This window comes from Eptesicus fuscus, chromosome 7, assembly GCF_027574615.1.
Source record: "Eptesicus fuscus isolate TK198812 chromosome 7, DD_ASM_mEF_20220401, whole genome shotgun sequence".
In the NCBI taxonomy this organism is placed as follows: Eukaryota; Metazoa; Chordata; class Mammalia; order Chiroptera; family Vespertilionidae; genus Eptesicus; species Eptesicus fuscus.
This window is the reverse complement of record NC_072479.1, coordinates 83,435,592-83,454,493: the sequence shown is the minus strand read 5'-3', so window position 1 is coordinate 83,454,493 and position 18,902 is coordinate 83,435,592. Positions and strand designations below refer to the sequence as shown.

Below are 18,902 nucleotides of genomic sequence, written 5' to 3'. Positions count from 1 at the left end.
ACTTGTGTGCCATTCTCATTCTTAGCTGTCAAGAATGTTTTCCCCTGTGGATGGGTGAGAAGGTGGGGATCAAGAGAGGAGCACAGCCCACAGCCTGTTCACTGGGGAAGTCTCCTGTGTGGTTCTTCACTGGGGAGGCGTAATCCTGCCTCAGTGGGCCATTTCTGGAAGTGGGCCTGTCCCTGCATGTGGTTGGAGCCTTCTCATCCACATTCATCTCCCTCTGGCTTCTAGGATCATGTTTAATTAAACTCTCATTGGGTGTCCACAGTGTGGATACAGATCTTGTAAGAGGCAGTGTGAGGGACATCTACGTGTCAAAGCCCCTACAATTGCCTTCGTCTTCCCTTCTGAGACTTCCAGGACATTCAAGTGCACCATGCAAAATGGAGCCACAATCATCGACTGCTGATTTGCCCACCTCCATTCCTTCAGACCCCAGACAGATGACCAGATTGATAAGCCCCTAAAGGGCAAGAACTGCATTTTACTCCTCTTTTTTATCTCCATTGCTTAGCCCAGAACCCAGCACATAACAAGCAATGAGTAAAGGAGAGAAAATGAATCTGAACGCGTGAGGTATAGACAGTGAAAGATCGAGCTGTGAATGGAAAGGGAGAAGTGGCACCCGGCAACCCCCACACACACTTTGTACTTGTACTTGGACATACCCTTGTCCTTAACCTCTAAAAACCATGCTCAAGAAACAGACTTTGGCTTAAGCACGTGTTGATAACAAGCATGTAAGGTGGGGCTCAGCCTGCTCTCCAAACCCACTTAACTCCTAACACTGTTCTTCTACAGGAGACCCAGCCAGTTCTTTTAGCAGCTGGCTGGTGTCTTGTTGGAATCCCTGGTTGCGTAGCTCTGCATAGAAGTCAACTCCTTCAGAGACAGAGCGGCTGGGCTGATTGTGGTACTGGTGGTAGCTGGTCAGAGGGCCCCCCGGGTGGGCTGCACCTGGGCAGCGGTTGGAGGAAACACTGGTGGTGGTGTGGCAGGCAACTCAAGTTTCCTTCAAAGCTCTTCCTGTGCTTGCACTTGAACTCCAGCACCAGCTAGGTGTATGTGTTGAAGGTGGTGACAGCTGATGCCATGCAGCAGGTGAAGGAAATTCAGGCTGTACTAGGAACAAACATACAAAAAAAATTAGACAGAATCTTTCTGACAGGTTTGAAAGAAAAATGCCCTGATCCCTTCCTTACTAGTAAACTAGGCTGATGCCTCTTAGGGACTTAGGGACCTGACTGTGCTGTCTTCCACTGTGTTGCAGGGAAAGAACTGTGGGTAAAAGGACTTAATTTGGTCTGTCGTAGTAGGTTACACTCTGGATGTTTCGTAGTAAAAGAGAATGATGCATGTAGTATGAAAGGCAGACGAGGAGTTGAGCAGATTCGTTTTCATGGAATTACTTGTTAGTGCTGTGCTTGTTTATATTTGGTGTGCCTACTTTTTGTATATAAACACACACACTTAACGTTGTTGCCTACTGTTTCTCAAGCTGCAGTTACCCTTGTGTAATCTCCAAGACTCCATAGACATGTGGCTTGGCTGAATACAGTGGGCACCACCCACTGTAATAGTTCCCTGCCCCCTTCTCCCTAACCCCTCCCCTCTCTCACACACCCTGCCAAAGATTTTCCTTCACTGGGATGCTGGAGTGATCATCTCCCTCTTCCTTTGTTCTGAGCTTAGCAGTTTTAAGGGCCCACAAAGTTGAGGATCAGGAAGCACTTACTACACATTTGGAGGTATTACAGGTTGCACTAGTGGAACTTGCCTATTATGAAAACAATTTGGTTCTCGACTCTAGGGAGTTTATAATGGATGGAAGGGATGCTAGAGATGAAGAGAAGCTGGATGGATTCATCAAAGAAGAAAAGTCATCAGGGAACTTTATCAGACACGGCCCTGAAAACTTGGAAAGTCAAATCCTAAATCTCCCTGTGATTCTGGGTGGCCCAGGAAACAGGAAGTTGTGTGAGGTTAGTGAGAGATTTCATGAGGCCAAGGGATGGTTAAAGCCAGGCCACATGCTGGTACTATGTGTTCCTGTCTGCAGCCTCTGGCAGACGAAGTAGACTCAGGCTGGGGAAGCTTCTGATGGGAGTTTTGCAGTCTGAGCTCTATAGTAATGCCAGCAATGGCTTGGAGACAGGCAAAGTTGAGAAACAGTGAGTCTGGGAAATGAGTTAAACTGAATAGGGTGGCTGGAGAAGTAGACCAAAGACCCAGCCTGAATCAAATAGCATGTATTATGCAGCGAGAAAAGGGTAGGATCTTGTAACCAACATGTGGAGCTTTCCATATTACCTTCTTTAGCATAGAAAGATGTAGCTGGCACTGCATCTTTTCAGTACTGTTAAAGTCCATAGCACTATCCAGATAGTTACTGTCAGTTCAGGTTGCCCCTGTGCCTGAATCCAGCATGTGCTTCAAGGGAGAAAGTGAGGAACTCTTAAGCAAAGGAGATGTTTATCTTGACTATATTTGTTTTGTCATGGTTGCTGCTTCTCTTTTTTAAAGAGATCTCTAAAAATCACTGATTCCTTAGTTTTCTAAGGATTAGAGAATGACTGTAGGGGAAGTTTTATTTCTAACACAGTTTGGTGGAATAAAAATGGTGGTAGGAAGAAGTTAGTCTTCATTACAGGAGAATAAGCCATTCACAGGGAGTAGAATTCAATCCAAATTTCAAGGCCAATTGACCATTTCTCTGTCCTCTAATACCTCAAATCATAAAATATATAAAATATAGAGCATCATTCCCATAAGCCGTACAAAATCAGTCTTGTTTCCCAAGGGCAACATACTTATCAGGTAAAGAAGCAATTGCAACAGTTGTACCAGCAGAAAAAGTGGGCAAGACAACAGCCTCACAAAACAAACTAGAACCCTCTCTGTACCTGTTCAGAAGGTGGGGGAAGAATGGGTGTGGCCTGATGGTCCAACCCTCTGTTTGACTGACAGGCTTCTGGGATGAGGGGTGAAGAGAAGGTAGAAGAACACGAAGCAAGGGTCTACTTGAGGGGAGCAAATCTAATAAAGGTTGGCTGGGGGCGGGGCCAAAGGTTCAGGAGATAATGGTAAGCACTTATTAGAAGGCCCACCCATAATTCCAAGCATGTGGCCTCCAGTCTTCTGGACCCAAGTTGGCAGTTGCCTGGAAGACTTGTGAATACATCATGTGGGCCACCATCCCCAGAAGGCCTACAGAGGGAGCAGGAAGGCAGCACCTTTAGAGAAAGGCTGACATTGCCATCTACAGGGAACTAGACTTCAGATCAACCTTCTCATGTGTATCAGGTGCAGTCACAGGTCCGGGAAGACGAATCTGCCAGAGGGACTCCCTGAATGCAGGGGGACTTTCTGCAACAGGCTGCCCCAGACTGTAGAGCTATGGAGAACGTCTGAGTCAATGCTGCACTCAGGGCTACGTTCCCCTTGACTTCTCCCCACCCATACCCCCAGTGTGAGCTTTATTCTTGATCTGATATGTGCATCTCTTACTTCAGCCAACAGTCTTGAAAAGCTCTGTGTCACAATGGAAAAGTAAACCAAGCTAATTTACACATCGAGGCATTTGCAAAGAAAAAGAACCTAGGGGTAAACCATTTCACAAAGCACATCATGGTCTAAGATGACATTTCACATGTTATCTCAATTTAAGATGGAAAAGGCTTGCAATGTATCTCATACCTCTTCCCTCCCACACACACCCCGCCAAAGGTTCCTCTTTCCTCCCCTCAGGGCAGAGACCAGCCAGCCGGCTAGTGCTTCAGAGGGCGCAGAGGACACCCATCCTCTCCAGCCTTGGGGGCGCTCACCTGACATGACAGAGGAGATGGCGGCAAAGGTGCTCAGCTTGAGCCCGCAGCCAGGGTTCCCGGTGAACAGCAAGTCCGTTAATAGGAGGAGGAAACCGAGTTCAAGTCCGATGCAGGCAAACTGGGCTCCCAGTGATAGCCATAGGTTCTCTGTTGGAAAGCAGAGGAAGAGGCACCCTCACCCTGCCAGTTAAATAACTGGACGGTGAACTATCAGATGGGAGATTAGGTGATGCCTATTGAAAGAGAAAAGCCTTGCAGCATCAGAGAAGGGGAGGGTGAGACAAAGCTGAAACCAGCTGGGAACATTCCTTAATTTGGGGTTCTTTGCTAGCACCCCACAGCTCTCACTCTACTCGGTACCCAACATATAATCAAGAAAAATTGATTGGCTGTAAATACTGTTAAGAGAGATTTGAGCAGTCATTGAAATCTTGCAGTAATAGGCTTTGCTGTTTACCATTGTTGTTTCTCTTTTTTCTTAATTTTGGATAGTCAGTTTTATTTCTTCCCTCCCTCCATGTCTCCCCTTTTCCTTCTATTTTACACAGACACAAAAAAATTATTGGAGAAAAAAAGGAAAAACCTAAGCTTTTCAACATGGTTACTTGGCAACAGGAGTAGGTCAGAGCTGTGGTTTTCTATTTGTGAACTTGATTTGTCCCTGCTGTTCCTTTCCTTGCATTCCTGCATGTGAATGAAAGGCAGCTCTAGAAGGAATCTGTGTCAGCCCTTTGGAACTCAGAAGAGAAAAGTGGGAGATCACAGTACGATTTGGATCCAGAGAAGCCCCCAAACTCAATGGCAACTAAATTTGTTATCAAACCCACATACTTGCCACAAGCCCCAAGGGAGGGTGGGGGAGGAAAGCCTTCTCCATTAACCGCTTCCCTCCAAATCGGAGAGTGGGGTGATGTAGGCCTTGCAACGTGGCATATTCCAGTAGTCCTTTCTCACCTCTCTTGGTTGGTGGTGTGAGTTCAATGAAACTTCGGTATTTCTCCCCTGAAACAGACAAGGGTCAGTTTCTTGGAGGTGCTTCCTTGGACAGTTGGGAGGAAATCTGTCCCCAGTCCCATACCCAGCACCACTCCATTTGTTTTGACGCAGTGCCTGCCCAGCAGACAGTAGGCAGGCAGTAAACGTCTCTTTGAAAGCAGTTAAGAATGCATGGAAGAATGAATGGCATAGACAAGAGTCACCCAAAATTAATTTCTCAATTCCTGATAATGAAGATGACAATGTTTCCCTGAGAGGAAAATGTTCCTGCTCCTGTTAATGACCCCAGGAAGAGTTAATGACCCCAGTGTTAACCCAGGCCATTTGCGGAGGCTGTCCCACTAGTCTGAATGGCTCTAAATTGTTTAGGGACTAGAGTTGGAGTGGTATTAAATGGCACAATACACATTTATATTCCTCTTCTGGCTCCTTTTCTCCTTAGCCCAAGCCAGGAGAAGGAGCAGATCGCAAATTGTCTGTGATTTGGGGCTTTAGAAAAGCTTCACTACCAGGTGACATTTGAATGCTTTGAGTAGGAAGCAGGGAGGGTGACCTCAACCTAATTGCTCCTAACCTGAGGACCAGGGGTGAGGGTGCATGCTGACATCAGAGCCCTGACATCCTCATAGGGCCTAATTACTCTCTCTGAGCTTCAATTACCCTGCTTTTAACATTACAAATAACTAGAGGCCTGGTGCACTAATTTGTGCACATTGAAAGGAAATTAATTAGAAGAAATATTTTAATATTGATATTTGCTCTTTATAATAGAAGTGTCAACCAAATTCGCGATCAACAGTGACAGATGGAAAGACACACATGCAATTGGTGCCAGAGAGAGCTTTATATATATAAATAAACTTGCTTAATTAGACCTGCTTTCTGATTTAGCTAAACTTTTTCCACCCAGTGAAGCACCCCAACTTCTCTTTCAGGTAATTGTCAGCAACACAGCAGTAAATATCAACATGAAGCAGATTATTATTGTAGATCATGCGGGAGAACAAGGGGTGAAATATTTAACTGTAGCAGTGTTTGACTATATTCTGTGCAGTGAGAAAACCTGAAGTCATTTTCTAGTTCCACCATTTCTTACTTCTTTTCATTCGGGTCAAGTTTCTAAACTTTCTAAATCTCCGTTTTCCAGCTAATGAAAAGAAAATAGGATTCTACCGAGTCTCCTATCTACCTACTCCAGGACTTCTATGAGGATCAAATGAGATGAGGCATGGGAAAATGCTTCACAGCCATTTGGTTAAAGTGTAAAATGTTTCTACCTGGCTATAAAGCAAGTTGGGTTCCTGGGCTGAAGAAACTCCAAGGAGGCTAGTCACTAGGGAGAGGAAGCCGGCCATTGCTACATGACATCATTACCCAGCGCCCACAGCCACTGTTTCCGGGCTGGGCTGTGGGTGGCATTTTGCGCCATGGGGTCTTGGCAGTGTTGGCTGCGATTTGATAGGCTGTTGCTCCAGGGTGGTGGCGGGGCCTGTGTCCCACTTGGGGGAAGCCAAGTGTTGCTTTGTCAGCACCAGGTCTGCAGTGCCATTTCTTTGTAAATGGCCAGTGCATGTCACAGCAGCTCCTGTATTGAGAGTCTGCTCCCTGGTGGTCAGTGAGCATCATGGTGACTGGTTGGATAGTTGGAGGGACACTTGGCATATTAGCCTTTTATATATATATAAATACTTAGAATGAGAAAACCCTTTTTTTCAGGAGGGAGGGGAAGGAAGGGGCTTTAAGGGCGATCTACTCTGATCCATCTCATTGATGAGAAAATCGAGGCCTATAGAAATGAAGTTATCCCGATAAGGTCACAACTGGGCAGAGCAGGGCTGTTCCTGTAATATCATCTCTCCTTTTTTGTTTCTAAACAGCGACTTTAGTTTGCTAGAATGGAAATCCTCATACTGTTGAAAGTCTAAATGGAACCCTTGAAGGATAATACTATTTTAACCCAGTGAGTCTACTAGACAGGCAGGAAGTGAAAAGCCAGATGGACTTTCATCCTTATTAAAAGGGGGTCCCCTAAGGAGATAACACACAGTACAATGGTGGGAAATGCTGAGCTTGGGGGTGAGGCCGATGGGGTGTGGGGAGGGCTATAAGATCCCATGGGGGAGGGGGCGGTCAGGCAGCTGGGGATGAGAAGTCTACCTGGTTCTTCCACAGTTTCCTCACAGGATAGCCACATGCCACTCCGGAAGGTATGGCAGGAGAAGCGGTCATCCCCAGTCTCCCAGCTGCATTGCACCACCTCCTGGGATGATGTGCTGCTGCTGCCCCCATCCAAGGGCACTGGCAGGTCAAAGCACTTGGTTGCCAGACCTTCTCCGCACAGGGGCTTGGGCACCTTCTGTGTGCCCACAAACCAGGAGTTGCTGAGCAGGGATGCTGTGGAGAAGCTGAGTGATAGCAGGTTGAGGATGGCAAATAGGAATGTCCATTGGCTAGAGAAGATCTTCGGGAGCTCCATCTGTAACAGACAGACAAGGGGAGAGCCTGCTTTCAGAGCCTCCTGGAAGATCCGGACACCCTTCCCCGAGGCTCCCTAAGCACAGGCCCCTTCCCTCCAACCTGCCGGCGCCACCAGCCGCTTTGAGTTTCCTCCAAGGAGCTGTGTGGAAGGTGGGCTTCAGGTGGCCCAGGGTAGGCACCCTAGCGATGATGTTTATTTAAGCTGGACCGTATGATACTAAAATGCTTACTGAGGATGGTCCAAAGAGGCATCAGAGAATAACCTCAGTCAGAATAGGGATGAAGCCACTGAGGGCCATAGATCAGGTTGAGAAAAAGAGCTGGGAGCACTCTCAATGCTCTCGCTGGTCATCATTTTTGGAGTTGTCTGCATTGAAAGGTAGTAGCACTGACTCGCTGAGGTGTCTGATATGGTAATTGAGTTTTCGCTGTCCTCTTCCCTGCATCATAGGTTCCTCTGAGAGAAGCAAGGAAGGATGTGTCCTATCAGCCAATGATTAACTGGATCATAGGGGTGGGGCCTTGAGGATAAAAGGAAACAGTGGGCCCACTAGGGTAGAGAGCAGAGGAAGCTGTGGGTTCTGAGAGACCTGGTTATCTGGGTCCAGCTTTCCATCCACGGCCACTGAGATGCAGGAGTCAAATGGGAGATGGCTGCTTGGTGTCCTTGGAGGCTGCGCACCAAGTGCCCAGGCCATGGAGCCACGGAAAGGGTGACTTTGGCCGGTGGAGGGGCACTGCCCGACTCACAGCCGGGACACAGGGTGCGGCAGCAGAAAGGTCTGTGGCCCGTGTGGCTCTGTGGGGAGCCCCTGACCTCGTTATTTTTAGTCTAAGAGAAGGGCTAATTGAAGAATGACCAATGCTAGACGTTTCAACTTTGGGGAGTGGTGGCTTGGAGCCAGATGTAACAAAAATAAATTTGACAGGTCTTGCACTTTGTGTAATGGAATGTTTATACTATTGTGCTAATACGTTCTGAATAGAAAGGAAGCCCATACTTAGCTGCTGACAGATGCTTCTTAAAGTAAACCATCTTGAGCTTTTCAGGGGATCTCTCATAGCAGAATTAATCAGACCCAAATCTGCTTAGCTTAAGAGACGTAAATAAAACCATAGCTAAATGGGATAGGCCCATTAATCTGCCTCTCTCATCATCTCCAGCTTAACATTTTCTACATTTAACAGAGAACTTTATCTCAGAAATATAACAGTTTGTTCTTTAGACTTTCCAGGGACTAAAACAGTGCAGGCTACAGACAAAGTGTGGATTATTTTATGGCAATAAGAAATACACACTACTCATATGTATATAAAAACCAATATACAAAACATGATAAACTGTTTCTGGAAGGCAATCTGCTAATTGGGTTTTTCTTTTTTAAGCGCTCAAAATAAATTAAATCCACCAAGAATTGTCAGACTGTGCAAGACTCTGGGTGACCTCGGTAAGGACTAAAAAACCACAGCACCTGGGAGGGAGAAACATCTTATATTGCTAGATATGGGTATTATATGTTGGCTCATCACCCCCGCTGTCGCCCCCCAAAAGAATGTTTTAATCTTGTTTTTAGTCATGAAAATCTTATTGGTTTTAGTTGTTATTCTGTTACACAAGTTACCCTTTCTAATTATCTTCCTGTCCATTGCCTGAATAGGAAATAGACTTCCAGATAAAACATCTTCATTAATCATTTTGTCTAAGGATTTAGGCAATTCTACATTTTCAACAACTTTATTTTTAGTCTTTGGTGGCTTGGAAATTTATCATCATCATATCACATCAGATTTCATTTCTACCCTTAATCCATTTCAATTTACACATATTTTTAAGTTCTGCAGGTTATTCAGAAGTAAGAATAATGAACCCCACACCATGTACAACCACTTTGCAGCACCAAAGTGACAATGAATTTAAGGAAAGGTGATTTGAGAAACAAAAGATGAAAAGAGCTTGGAATGAAGCCCAAAGAGGCTTCTTTCAGAATGAGTGTCCACCAAGGATAGACATAAGGACCCTCATTCAAGAATTATATTTGACACCTATAGTGCCGTACTTCTCATCACATATTTTATTTCTCCCCCCACAATATGCCTTTCCCCCCCTCCGGGATCCACAAACCTCTTGAATGGAAGAACAAATATAATTTTTCAGGGGTTTCCTTAAGGTGATCATGAAGAAGCAGCAGCCATAAGGAAAGTTATATCTTTGCATGTGCTGACAAGCCCCATGCCAAGGTGATTCTACTCCACAGAAAAGGGACAATGAGTGACTTCCCGACACTTGGGTTCAGATCATTAGGGAGTGTATAGGTACTAATTCTTCCATCAACATTGGTTAACAGGAAAACTCGTAATTAACATAGGCTTAACATAGACAACAAATTGATGAGACAGTCACACCTCTTAGAAGAATCAGGTGCAAAATAACTCTGCAATGTATGTTCTGAGCAGTAAGAGGGCGAAGCTGGTTACCTTGGCCATAGTCAGACTCTTGCAGCTTGTGTGGAAGGACTGCAGGATGCCGTCTGGGTTCCACATCTCTTTGGTTTAACGTTGAAAAATTGAAAACTAGCCTTCCCATCTTCTCCTCCCACCCCCTACCATCCCTCCTCTTCCATCTCTCTCTCTCTTTGGAGCGCCTCATGATTAAATGCTGCCTTGCAGGAAACTTGGGCATTTAATAATTGACAATACAATCATGGCCCAGCTGTTCTGGGAGATTACATGGGAGCGTTTGCCAATGGGGATCTGGGATTAATCACAGAAAAGCAAAGACCTGCACCCACAGAGGGACATTTCTTTACAAAGTGATGATTTAGTTTCCATTCCACTGCCATTCCCTAGGTAACTGATGTGAATGGATTGGGCTTCATTTTATGGCAGACACACAAATATTACAGGATCACCATTAATGCAAAGGTTTTCATTCCCTTATGTAGGGCTTTCCATCTCTTTAATAAGCTCTATTATCTGCAATGTCAGAGCTTCATAGAACTCATGGATATGAAATAGCTTCCTGGTATCTTGGATGGTCTCCACCCTTCAGTTAGCATCATTACTAAGGATTATTAACATCATCTCTTTGCATGGAATGCTGAGGCAGTCAGAGAGTGTTGGGTTGGGGATGTGGTGAGGATGCAGATGGAGTAGGATAGGAGACAAATTCCAGGGTCAGCAATGCTACAGCTATCTACCATTTCTCCCTGTTCTCCAGGCAAAGGAGTGACAATTTTTATTTTTATTTTAAACTAGAGGCCCAGTGCACAGGATTCGTGCACTGGTGTGGGGCGTGGCCTGTGGGGATTGGCCTGCTGTGGGAACGCTGCTCATCCCGATTAGCCGAGGGGTGCTCCTACTGTGGGAGCACACTGACCACCAGGGGACAACTCCTGCATTGGGCATCTTCCCCCTGGTGGTCAGTGCGCATCATAGAGACTGGTCAACTGGTCGTTCTGCCATTCTGTTGCTGGGCTTTTATTATATAGGATGGTTTCTAAAGCTTAAAAAAGAAATATGACAAATGAATAAGGTGTTGATTGCATATATTCTTGTTTCTGGTCACCTAGAAGTTCATGTTGTTCTTTCTGTCCTCAAAAATCATACTAATTAGGATGACAAGGGTGGGAGACATTCTGTATTACCTTCTTACTTGGTGATCTGACTCTCATCAAGATTAGTATGAAAGTCACTCATTCTTTAAAAATGAATGGGAGCTGTTTCCTCCTCTCTGTCCTTGTCACACTGTACCCCTCTCATAACATTTTTTCTTGATTATAAATTCCTCTTATTGAGAGCAGTACTTCTCCATTCTAAGCATCAGAAGTATCCGAAATTTTGGAAAAGATGTAGATTTCTGGACCCCCATCCTGAGATTCCATAGTAGTTCTGGGGTGAGGTTCGGAATCTGTAATTTTAGGACACTCTTAGTATATACCCAGGATGGACTTCTTGTTTCTGGCTCCACATGTAAGCAACTTGTATACTACCACTCTGACCTAACAATCAGTAAAAAGCTGAACAGACTGAAAAAATATATAACCAGGGAACTAAAATAACTCCTGGTGTGGCTGGTGTGGTTCAATGATTAAGTGTCGACCTATGAACCAGGAGGTCGTGGTTCAATTCCTGGTCAGGGCACATACCCAGGTTGCAGGCTCCATCCCCAGTCAGGGGCATGCAGGAGGTAGCCGATCAATGATTCTCACCATTGATGTTTCTATCTCTCCCTCTCCCTTCCTGTCTGAAACCAATAAAAATATATTTTAAAATAACACCTGTTTGACTCATTTTGGGCTTATATATATATTTTAAAATATATTTTATTGATTTTTTTTACAGAGAGGAAGAGAGAGCGATAGAGAGTTAGAAACATCGATGAGAGAGAAACATTGATCAGCTGCCTCCTGCACACCTCCTACTGGGGATGTGCCTGCAACCAAGGTTCATGCCCTTGACCATAATCGAACCTGGGACCCTTCAGTCCACAGGCCGACGCTCTATCCACTGAGCCAAACTGGTTAGAGCTTGGGCTTATATTTAATGAAACCCTCTATTCCCTGCCCTACCCTTCTCCCACCTCTTCCAGATTCACCATCAACCAAGTGAAGGTTTTTCCCATTCTCTGTTTGTGCAGTCAGCTTAGGGAATCAAAGGCAGGCTCTCCTCAGAGTGTTTGAATTAGTCCATTAGTCTACCTTTTAGCCAAAGGAGCCTCTCTGGATCTCACTTCTGTCACCCAATACATTCTCTATTCTTCTCACACTGATGTGAACAGCCTATTTGATGCAATATGCTTGTGCCCAGGCACAATTCCTGTATCACCCAATGATAAGGTGACCAGATTTTAACATTGGTAAAGCAGGACACCATTGACCGGGGTGGGGGGGGGGGGGGAGATTCTTGATTAAAAATTTGGTCTATATGGAGCAACAAAAATTTTCATATAATGCAAAAATAGTATTGTAATATATTTTTTAAAATTTCAACATAAGTACAATTTACAAATATAATAAATAAAAAATTATGTATAGTATTATTTTATTCTTTGGCATGTTTCTCATTTGAGTGAATTATTTTTAGTAGATTGCTGTCGTTGTTTAAAAGGTCATGAATTTGCCATAACGTAAGTCGTAGTGTCACTTTCAAGGCCGGCGCTAGACTTTTTGCCGCCACTATAAAATATAAATAATACGAGTACTGTTTGCTAAATTCAAGAAAATTTATGTATTTATGAAATAAATAAATAACTTACCTAAATTATCTGAATAGCTGATTTGTAATGACATCACTTGTTTAACTAGCTTACTAGCACGCAGTACGATGTGTATCGTCTGAGAGACAGTTACAAAATGTTTTCATCGTTGCCAATCCCAAAAAATGCCATTGTTCATTAAGTCCAAACAATGGTGGTCGAATTCTAACAACTGATCAACAATGCGAACTTTGATAAGCAGTTCTCGATAATCAGTTCTCAACAATTATTTGTTATTATTAAAGTTTAACATTATAAAATTAACAAAAATAATATAAAACTCATATCCTGGTTAAATAGCCACAGGGCCACCGAAAACCGTATATTCCCTTCCAGTTCTCCCGCCGTTCCCTAGCATGTCGTGCATTCTTTCCAAAAATCGGGACTTTTTTAAAACACCGCGGGACGCGGGACGCGGGGCGCGGGACAAATTGTTAAAAATCGGGACTATCCCGCCAAAAGCGGGACGTCTGGTCACCTTACCCAATGACCCTTTTATTCGTTGTGACAGAACTCCCTATCCGCTGGGACCAGGGAGCAGCAATTCTGTGGTTACAGTTCATGATGGAATTGGCTGCTGGTTTCCTGGCTACAGTAGTCATCACAACGCTGGGTGGCACCATCTCCTCAGATTCTTCCTCTTTAGTCATGTGCTCCCCACCAGTCAGCAACTGTGGGTGAGGTGGCGGCTCCTCCCTTCGGGATTGTTCTCGTTTCCTCGGTTGGCCTGCTCCCCACACTAATCTATAGAGCACATGTGTCAGCCTTATGGAATTCAGGGCTCCGAATGAACCAGGATTGTTTCCTTTAGCACATTTTTTTGTGGCCAATGTCAGTTTTCGGTGATTCAGTCGACCCTTAAGTACTTCCCATGGGAAATGCTACACCACAGTATCAGAAAATACAGTGATCGGTGTTTCCCGATGAATTTTGTGCACATTCTTATTTACTTAGCTGCACCCTCATTCCCTGTCCACCCCAGAACAGTGAACAATTCTTTTCCCCTCTCTCTGCTGACACCCTTCAAATACTTGCAGACACTCTCATATCCCGCTTGAGTCACCGTTTGGCACAGCCTTATGTCTTTGGTTTTTATTGCCTCTGCTCATAAACCGCACCCCCTGTGTCTTAATAGACTGACATTTGCCTTCTCCAGGGAAAAGCGGATGGGAGTGGCCGAGGCTTTCATGAGGAGGCCTAGAGGTGGATTTAGAATATAACGAATGAAACTTCAGCTTCATCGTTCCCCCTCTTATGTAGGCCCCTCCCAAGACCCTGCTACCTAATTTGTACTTGTCATGTTGTATTGTTTTTCTTAAAGAGTGCCTCCAAAATTATATTATTTTAGGCCTTTCCAAAGCCCGAATCTGCCCCCTTAGGAGGCTAAGCATTTTGTATGAGTGCTTGGCTGGCTGGCTACTAGCTGTGCTCCATCTTGAGATCCCACACCCCCTCATCCTAAGGATCCTGGGCCACAATGTCTAATTTCCTCTCTCTGGCAAAACATGAGTTTTGTGCCTGGCCACAAAAATCAGAGCCTAGCATCCCACTCACTTCCTTTCATTGTAATTTAGGCTTGTTAATATTTTTTCCCCCTCCTCTTTCCTCTCTTAGAACAGAAGAAGTAATTGCTAGTCAATGCAACATAAATATAATTAGGTTCAGCTCAGAAGCTCATGATTCAGCACAGACACGAAGATTCCACATCTCAAAACAGTATTTAACTTCTGTATGTTGGACTGTTACCATCTCAGGATGAGCCCCACAGGGATAGATATGCAACTCAGTGCTGATGACATCACAAAGCCAAGGGTTGGGACCAACCTATGTTTGTAAGGTTCTCAGTCACTGTTCCTCACACTGTACAAAACCGTATTTCATAGGCATCTGTAAGAGAAACAATGGTCTCTGGACACCCACACATACTGTGTAAACAGGAATTCAATTTGTGAGTCCACTGTAGATAAGAGGTGATTAGAACAATGGGTAAGCATGCTGAGCCAGAGGAGACTATATAGCACACCACTTCCCTAAGGTCAAAGCCTGGGGCTCAGGTTTCCAGCTGTTTTTCTTTTTTTTTCCCCACTATCCATACTGGCATATTCTCCCAACAAAGGTTCACTTGCCCTTCTGGGCAGTAGTTCTCTGTCCTTCTCCCAGGAGTCAGATTTCTGGCCCATGCCCATTAATGCCCTCCTCTTTGTTCCTCGGTAGGTAAAAGGCTGGAGTGGGGTGTAAATGTGTGGGCTCTCACTGGCTCTGACCTACATGCACCTGTTCCTGCATGTTCTGTGTGCCGCTGTCATGTAACTCATCACATGGTTTACTTGTCTGTTATGCTCACATGACTTTAGTAGTTAGCTATGGTAGCAGCCAGGTTTTATTCATTGCTGATCCTCGGAGCCTAGCCCTGTCTAACATCCATGAATGAGTGAAGTGTATAAGGGAAAGGAGGCCCATGAATACAGTTAGGGGGTCTATTAGGTGAAGATAAGATGTGAATAAAGAAAAGTGTCCCAACAGCCTCCGGTTGCTGAAGGAGACAGGAATCCTGATTCACATACGCAACAGCAGTGAGAGTCCACAGATCCACAGACACACCCTCTGCCTTTCTCCACACATGCACCCCTAGTGTCACCAAACAGATCCTCGGCCAATACATTTCCTCCCACCTGTGGAAACATTCCTGCTTTTGGATGACCAAAGCCCAGATCACAGCAATGATCTCATGAACAAGTATTATCTTTAGTTCACAGAGTCCAGGGTACAAACACATTGCTCAAAAGCCAGTGACAGTTTGGAAATGTTTTGTCCTTTCCCAAGCTCAGTGATTCCCTAGGGATCGGAGCCCGTATGGATGATGTATCTTGAAGCATCTGAGATATTGCTGCTATAATTGTATCTATCTTTACTTCAGTGCCTCCTATTTAAGCGTTCACTGATGAGGATAACAGAAGGTTTTCACACACGACATTTTGACACTGGAAGGGAAGAGTAATGCCAGCAAAATGCCCATGCTGAGTGTCCAAAACATCCACGTCCCTCTTGGACACTTAGCTCTGGGATTTCCCAGCTTCGGGTCAGTCTCAACCGTAACCATGGTTAATGTCCACATGGGCTCAAATGCTCACAGAATAAAAACGACTCCTTTCTTCCTCACAGGGGCCCCAAATTCCGGGAACACTTCTACTTATGTTCAGTGGGAAGGACCCCAGAAAAGCGTTTGGGGGCCTCTCCTCTGCGTCGCCTTTCCCTTTCCGCTTTGTAATGTAATTGTTTGAGGGCTTTAGCTCCAGCAGTCATTTCCAGGAGAGGAAGCCGCCTTATTCAACGTCCCAAGCCTCTGGAGTGAATCAGAGGGTCAGCCACATTTGCACATCCTGTGGGGGCAATCGCTCACGCGCGGGTCACGGAGCCCGCGCGCGGGCCTGCTGGGCCCTGGGCTCTTGGGGACGCGGGGCGGGGGCAGGGCTGCGGGCCCAACGCCGGTAGCCTTTGGAGGGGCGCTCAGGGCGCGGCCGCCCCATTTCCGTTCCTGGTGAGCCGCCCTCATCCCTTTTATTCCTGCCCTCCCTCCCCCTTCCCCCCTCCCCCAGCAGTCTGGTGGCGGGAGCCCGGCCGAGTCCCCGCCAGCTCCCCATCGCCCCCCTCCCTCGATGAGTAACACCGCGCACGCGGTTTACTACGGCGCCGGGTCGCCTAGCAACGGGCGCGCGTTACCACGGCGACGCGCCCGGAGAGTGTTTTGCATTGTTTGGCTGGTCCCGCCCTAGCGGCCCCGGCACGGACTTCCCGGAGGGCGGGGCGGGGAGCGGGGGTCCTTTCTTCCTCCCTCCCTCCCTCCCTCCCGCGTCAGGGGAGAACCGCGTCGCGGGGCCCCTCCCAGCGAAGGAACCGTCGGGAGCGGGCAGGAGGGCGGGCGGTCTTGGGGCCAAGGACGCGACGAGGCGTGGCCGGATCGCCGCCACGTGGACGCCGAATTGGGCGGGGGCTGCGAGCGCGGCCTTTCGGAGGGGCGGGCGGCCGGGAGTGCTGGGACGGGGTCATCCGAGGAATGCCTCCCACCCAGGCCTGCGGATCCCAGTGCCGGGCGTTGCCCTGCGCCTGTCGTCCCTGGGTCCCTAGCTCCTGTTCTAAAACCAGGCTATGCCTTTGCCTCACTTGTGTGAAATGTTGGGGCCACGAACCCCTAAGCCGACCTGAGTTCTAGTCCTTTCCCACCAAGGGACGATTTCCTCAGAGTTAAATTGGGAGAACGAGCTGAGGAAGGGAACCCATACCGTGTACCAGACCCGAGCATCTGCTTGAATCCTCACAACCGGAGGAATCAGGTTCGGAGCGGCTGACTGCTCAAGGCCACGCGCTAGTAAGCGCCTGACTCATCCGCAGGGCAGGCTGCCCCTCGGGGAAAAGGGGAAGGCACGGGCCACCTTATCAAAGGGTTCACTTTGCAGGCCAGATAGTGGAAACTCACCCAGAATGAGGCAATGGATTAAGTGTGCTGTATACTTCAGGTAAAGACTGATAACCAGACTCTCCCACATTCCCTGAGTCTCTCCTCATAAGCCAGTGGTAAATAAAATTTACTCTGGCTGGCCCCTTCTATCCTCTTCTTATCCAATTTTGAGGATTCTTCAATTGACCTTCTATTCACTTTGGGGCTGCTTCCGAGGTAGGGAGCAGTGAGCCCACACGGATGGCTCCTCAGAATGAATCACTAGCTCTGCTCTGCAGTCCCCCAGTGTCCCTTTCTTAGGCCCTATCTTATCCTTTCTTCTGAGACCCCTAACTTCCAGCCATCGAGCAGCATACCACATTGCTCTGTGCCTGTGTGTGTGTTATTTCTCTAGCTAACAGCTCCATTTTTCTCTCTTGAGAATGGCAAGATATATGATAATGAAAACTCTTTCTTAGAAACCTTTGAGCTGAAGGTTGGTAGTCCCCAACTTTTTCAAATGGGAGACAAGTTACTACTAGATATAGGTTTTACCCTAAACAAGCCAAGACATCTTTGCTGGCTGTGAGCGTCTTCCAGTGTCAGGGAGGACCCCTGCAGATTCTCACAGATTCTCTGAGACCAAAAGAGCTTAAGGTTATGCTCTCCTTAAGTTCCAGCAGATTCCAGGCCGGAGCTGGCTTCCAGCAGGACCATGGGGGTGCCTCCTCATTCTTTGGAAGAGAACTTAGTATCTACTCTTTCAGTTCAACAGGGTCATATGCATCTTTTTCATTCCCACCACCACTGGGTCTTTTAGCAGGAGCCAGAATTTGGCAACAGGAATCATACAGATGGAGGGGGAAAAAAGAAAAGCTAGGGGTTGTAAGAAGCTCTGAGAACAGAGAGGAAAAGTAAGATGAAGAGGCAAAGGAAGAAGAAATGGACATTTTAATAGAAGAGGATGAAAGAGCAAGAGGCCAAGGTATGGACATCTCCAGGTTTATCAATAAAAACTGGGCTTGAGTAATATATTTTTATTCCATTTTGTGTAATCCTATAGTGTGTTCTCAAGCTCTTTACCGTAAGCTTGTGAAAGAAATAGGTGAATTTGTATAACCTGTATTACAAATCCAATATTCCGGGATACACATGAGAGAAGGGATAACACATGAGGTAGTCATGAGATTTCAAAAATAAAGGTACCTACCTTCTGGGTGAGACAAACATTTTGAGTCAGTTGAGAGGACTTGTTCATTCACTTTTGAAGTTCTGAGTCAAAGATGTTTCAGTTTATCTTCTCTGTTTTAACTGGTTGAGTGGAATGAGTATCTAGTGTGAAGATGAATCAGGCTCCCTCTTGCCTGCAGAGGGCTAAGGTGGTGTGAGGTGGTCTGGAGAGGATGGAAAGGATGTCCTGCAGCTCGTTCACCAGTCAGGGTGGGGCTGGCTGACACATGAGGTTTACTCTGTGACATCACAGTGGCAGGCAGGGATCTCCCTGCTTCGCCCTCTCCCCCCCCCCCCCCAACTCCCAGGACAGGGCCTACTCTAGGGTGTACCTACCAGAGGCCTGTATGCCTTCTAAGGCATCCAGCTCAGTGCTTCTATGACTGAACTTAAGAATCATCTGGTGGGGGAGTGTCTTTGTAAACCAGCAGATTCTGAAGGTCTGGGATGGTTCCCACATGATGCTGACCAGAACACATTGAGTTTTTTTAAAATATTTTTTATTGATTTCAGAGAGGAAGGGAGAGGGAGAGAGAGACAGAAATATCAGTGATGAGAGAGAATCATTGATCGGCTACCTCCTGCATGCCCCCCACTGGGGATCGAGCCCACGATCCAGGCATGTGCCCTTGACTGGAATCAAACCCGGGACCCTTCAGTCCACAGGCTGATGCTCCAT

The 18,902-nt window shown here is 46.3% G+C and overlaps 1 protein-coding gene across 1 annotated transcript; it reads right to left on the bottom strand.

Moving 5' to 3' along the window:
* Positions 1-712: 712 nt before the first annotated feature.
* Positions 713-18,431, bottom strand: GSG1 (germ cell associated 1). The gene is given in 7 exon segments (XM_054719262.1): positions 713-976; positions 978-1,125; positions 3,099-3,210; positions 3,828-3,977; positions 4,662-4,832; positions 6,984-7,302; positions 18,204-18,431. Coding segments are annotated over 7 exon segments (1,140 nt in total). The 5' UTR covers positions 18,252-18,431; the 3' UTR covers positions 713-784.
* Positions 18,432-18,902: the final 471 nt, after the last annotated feature.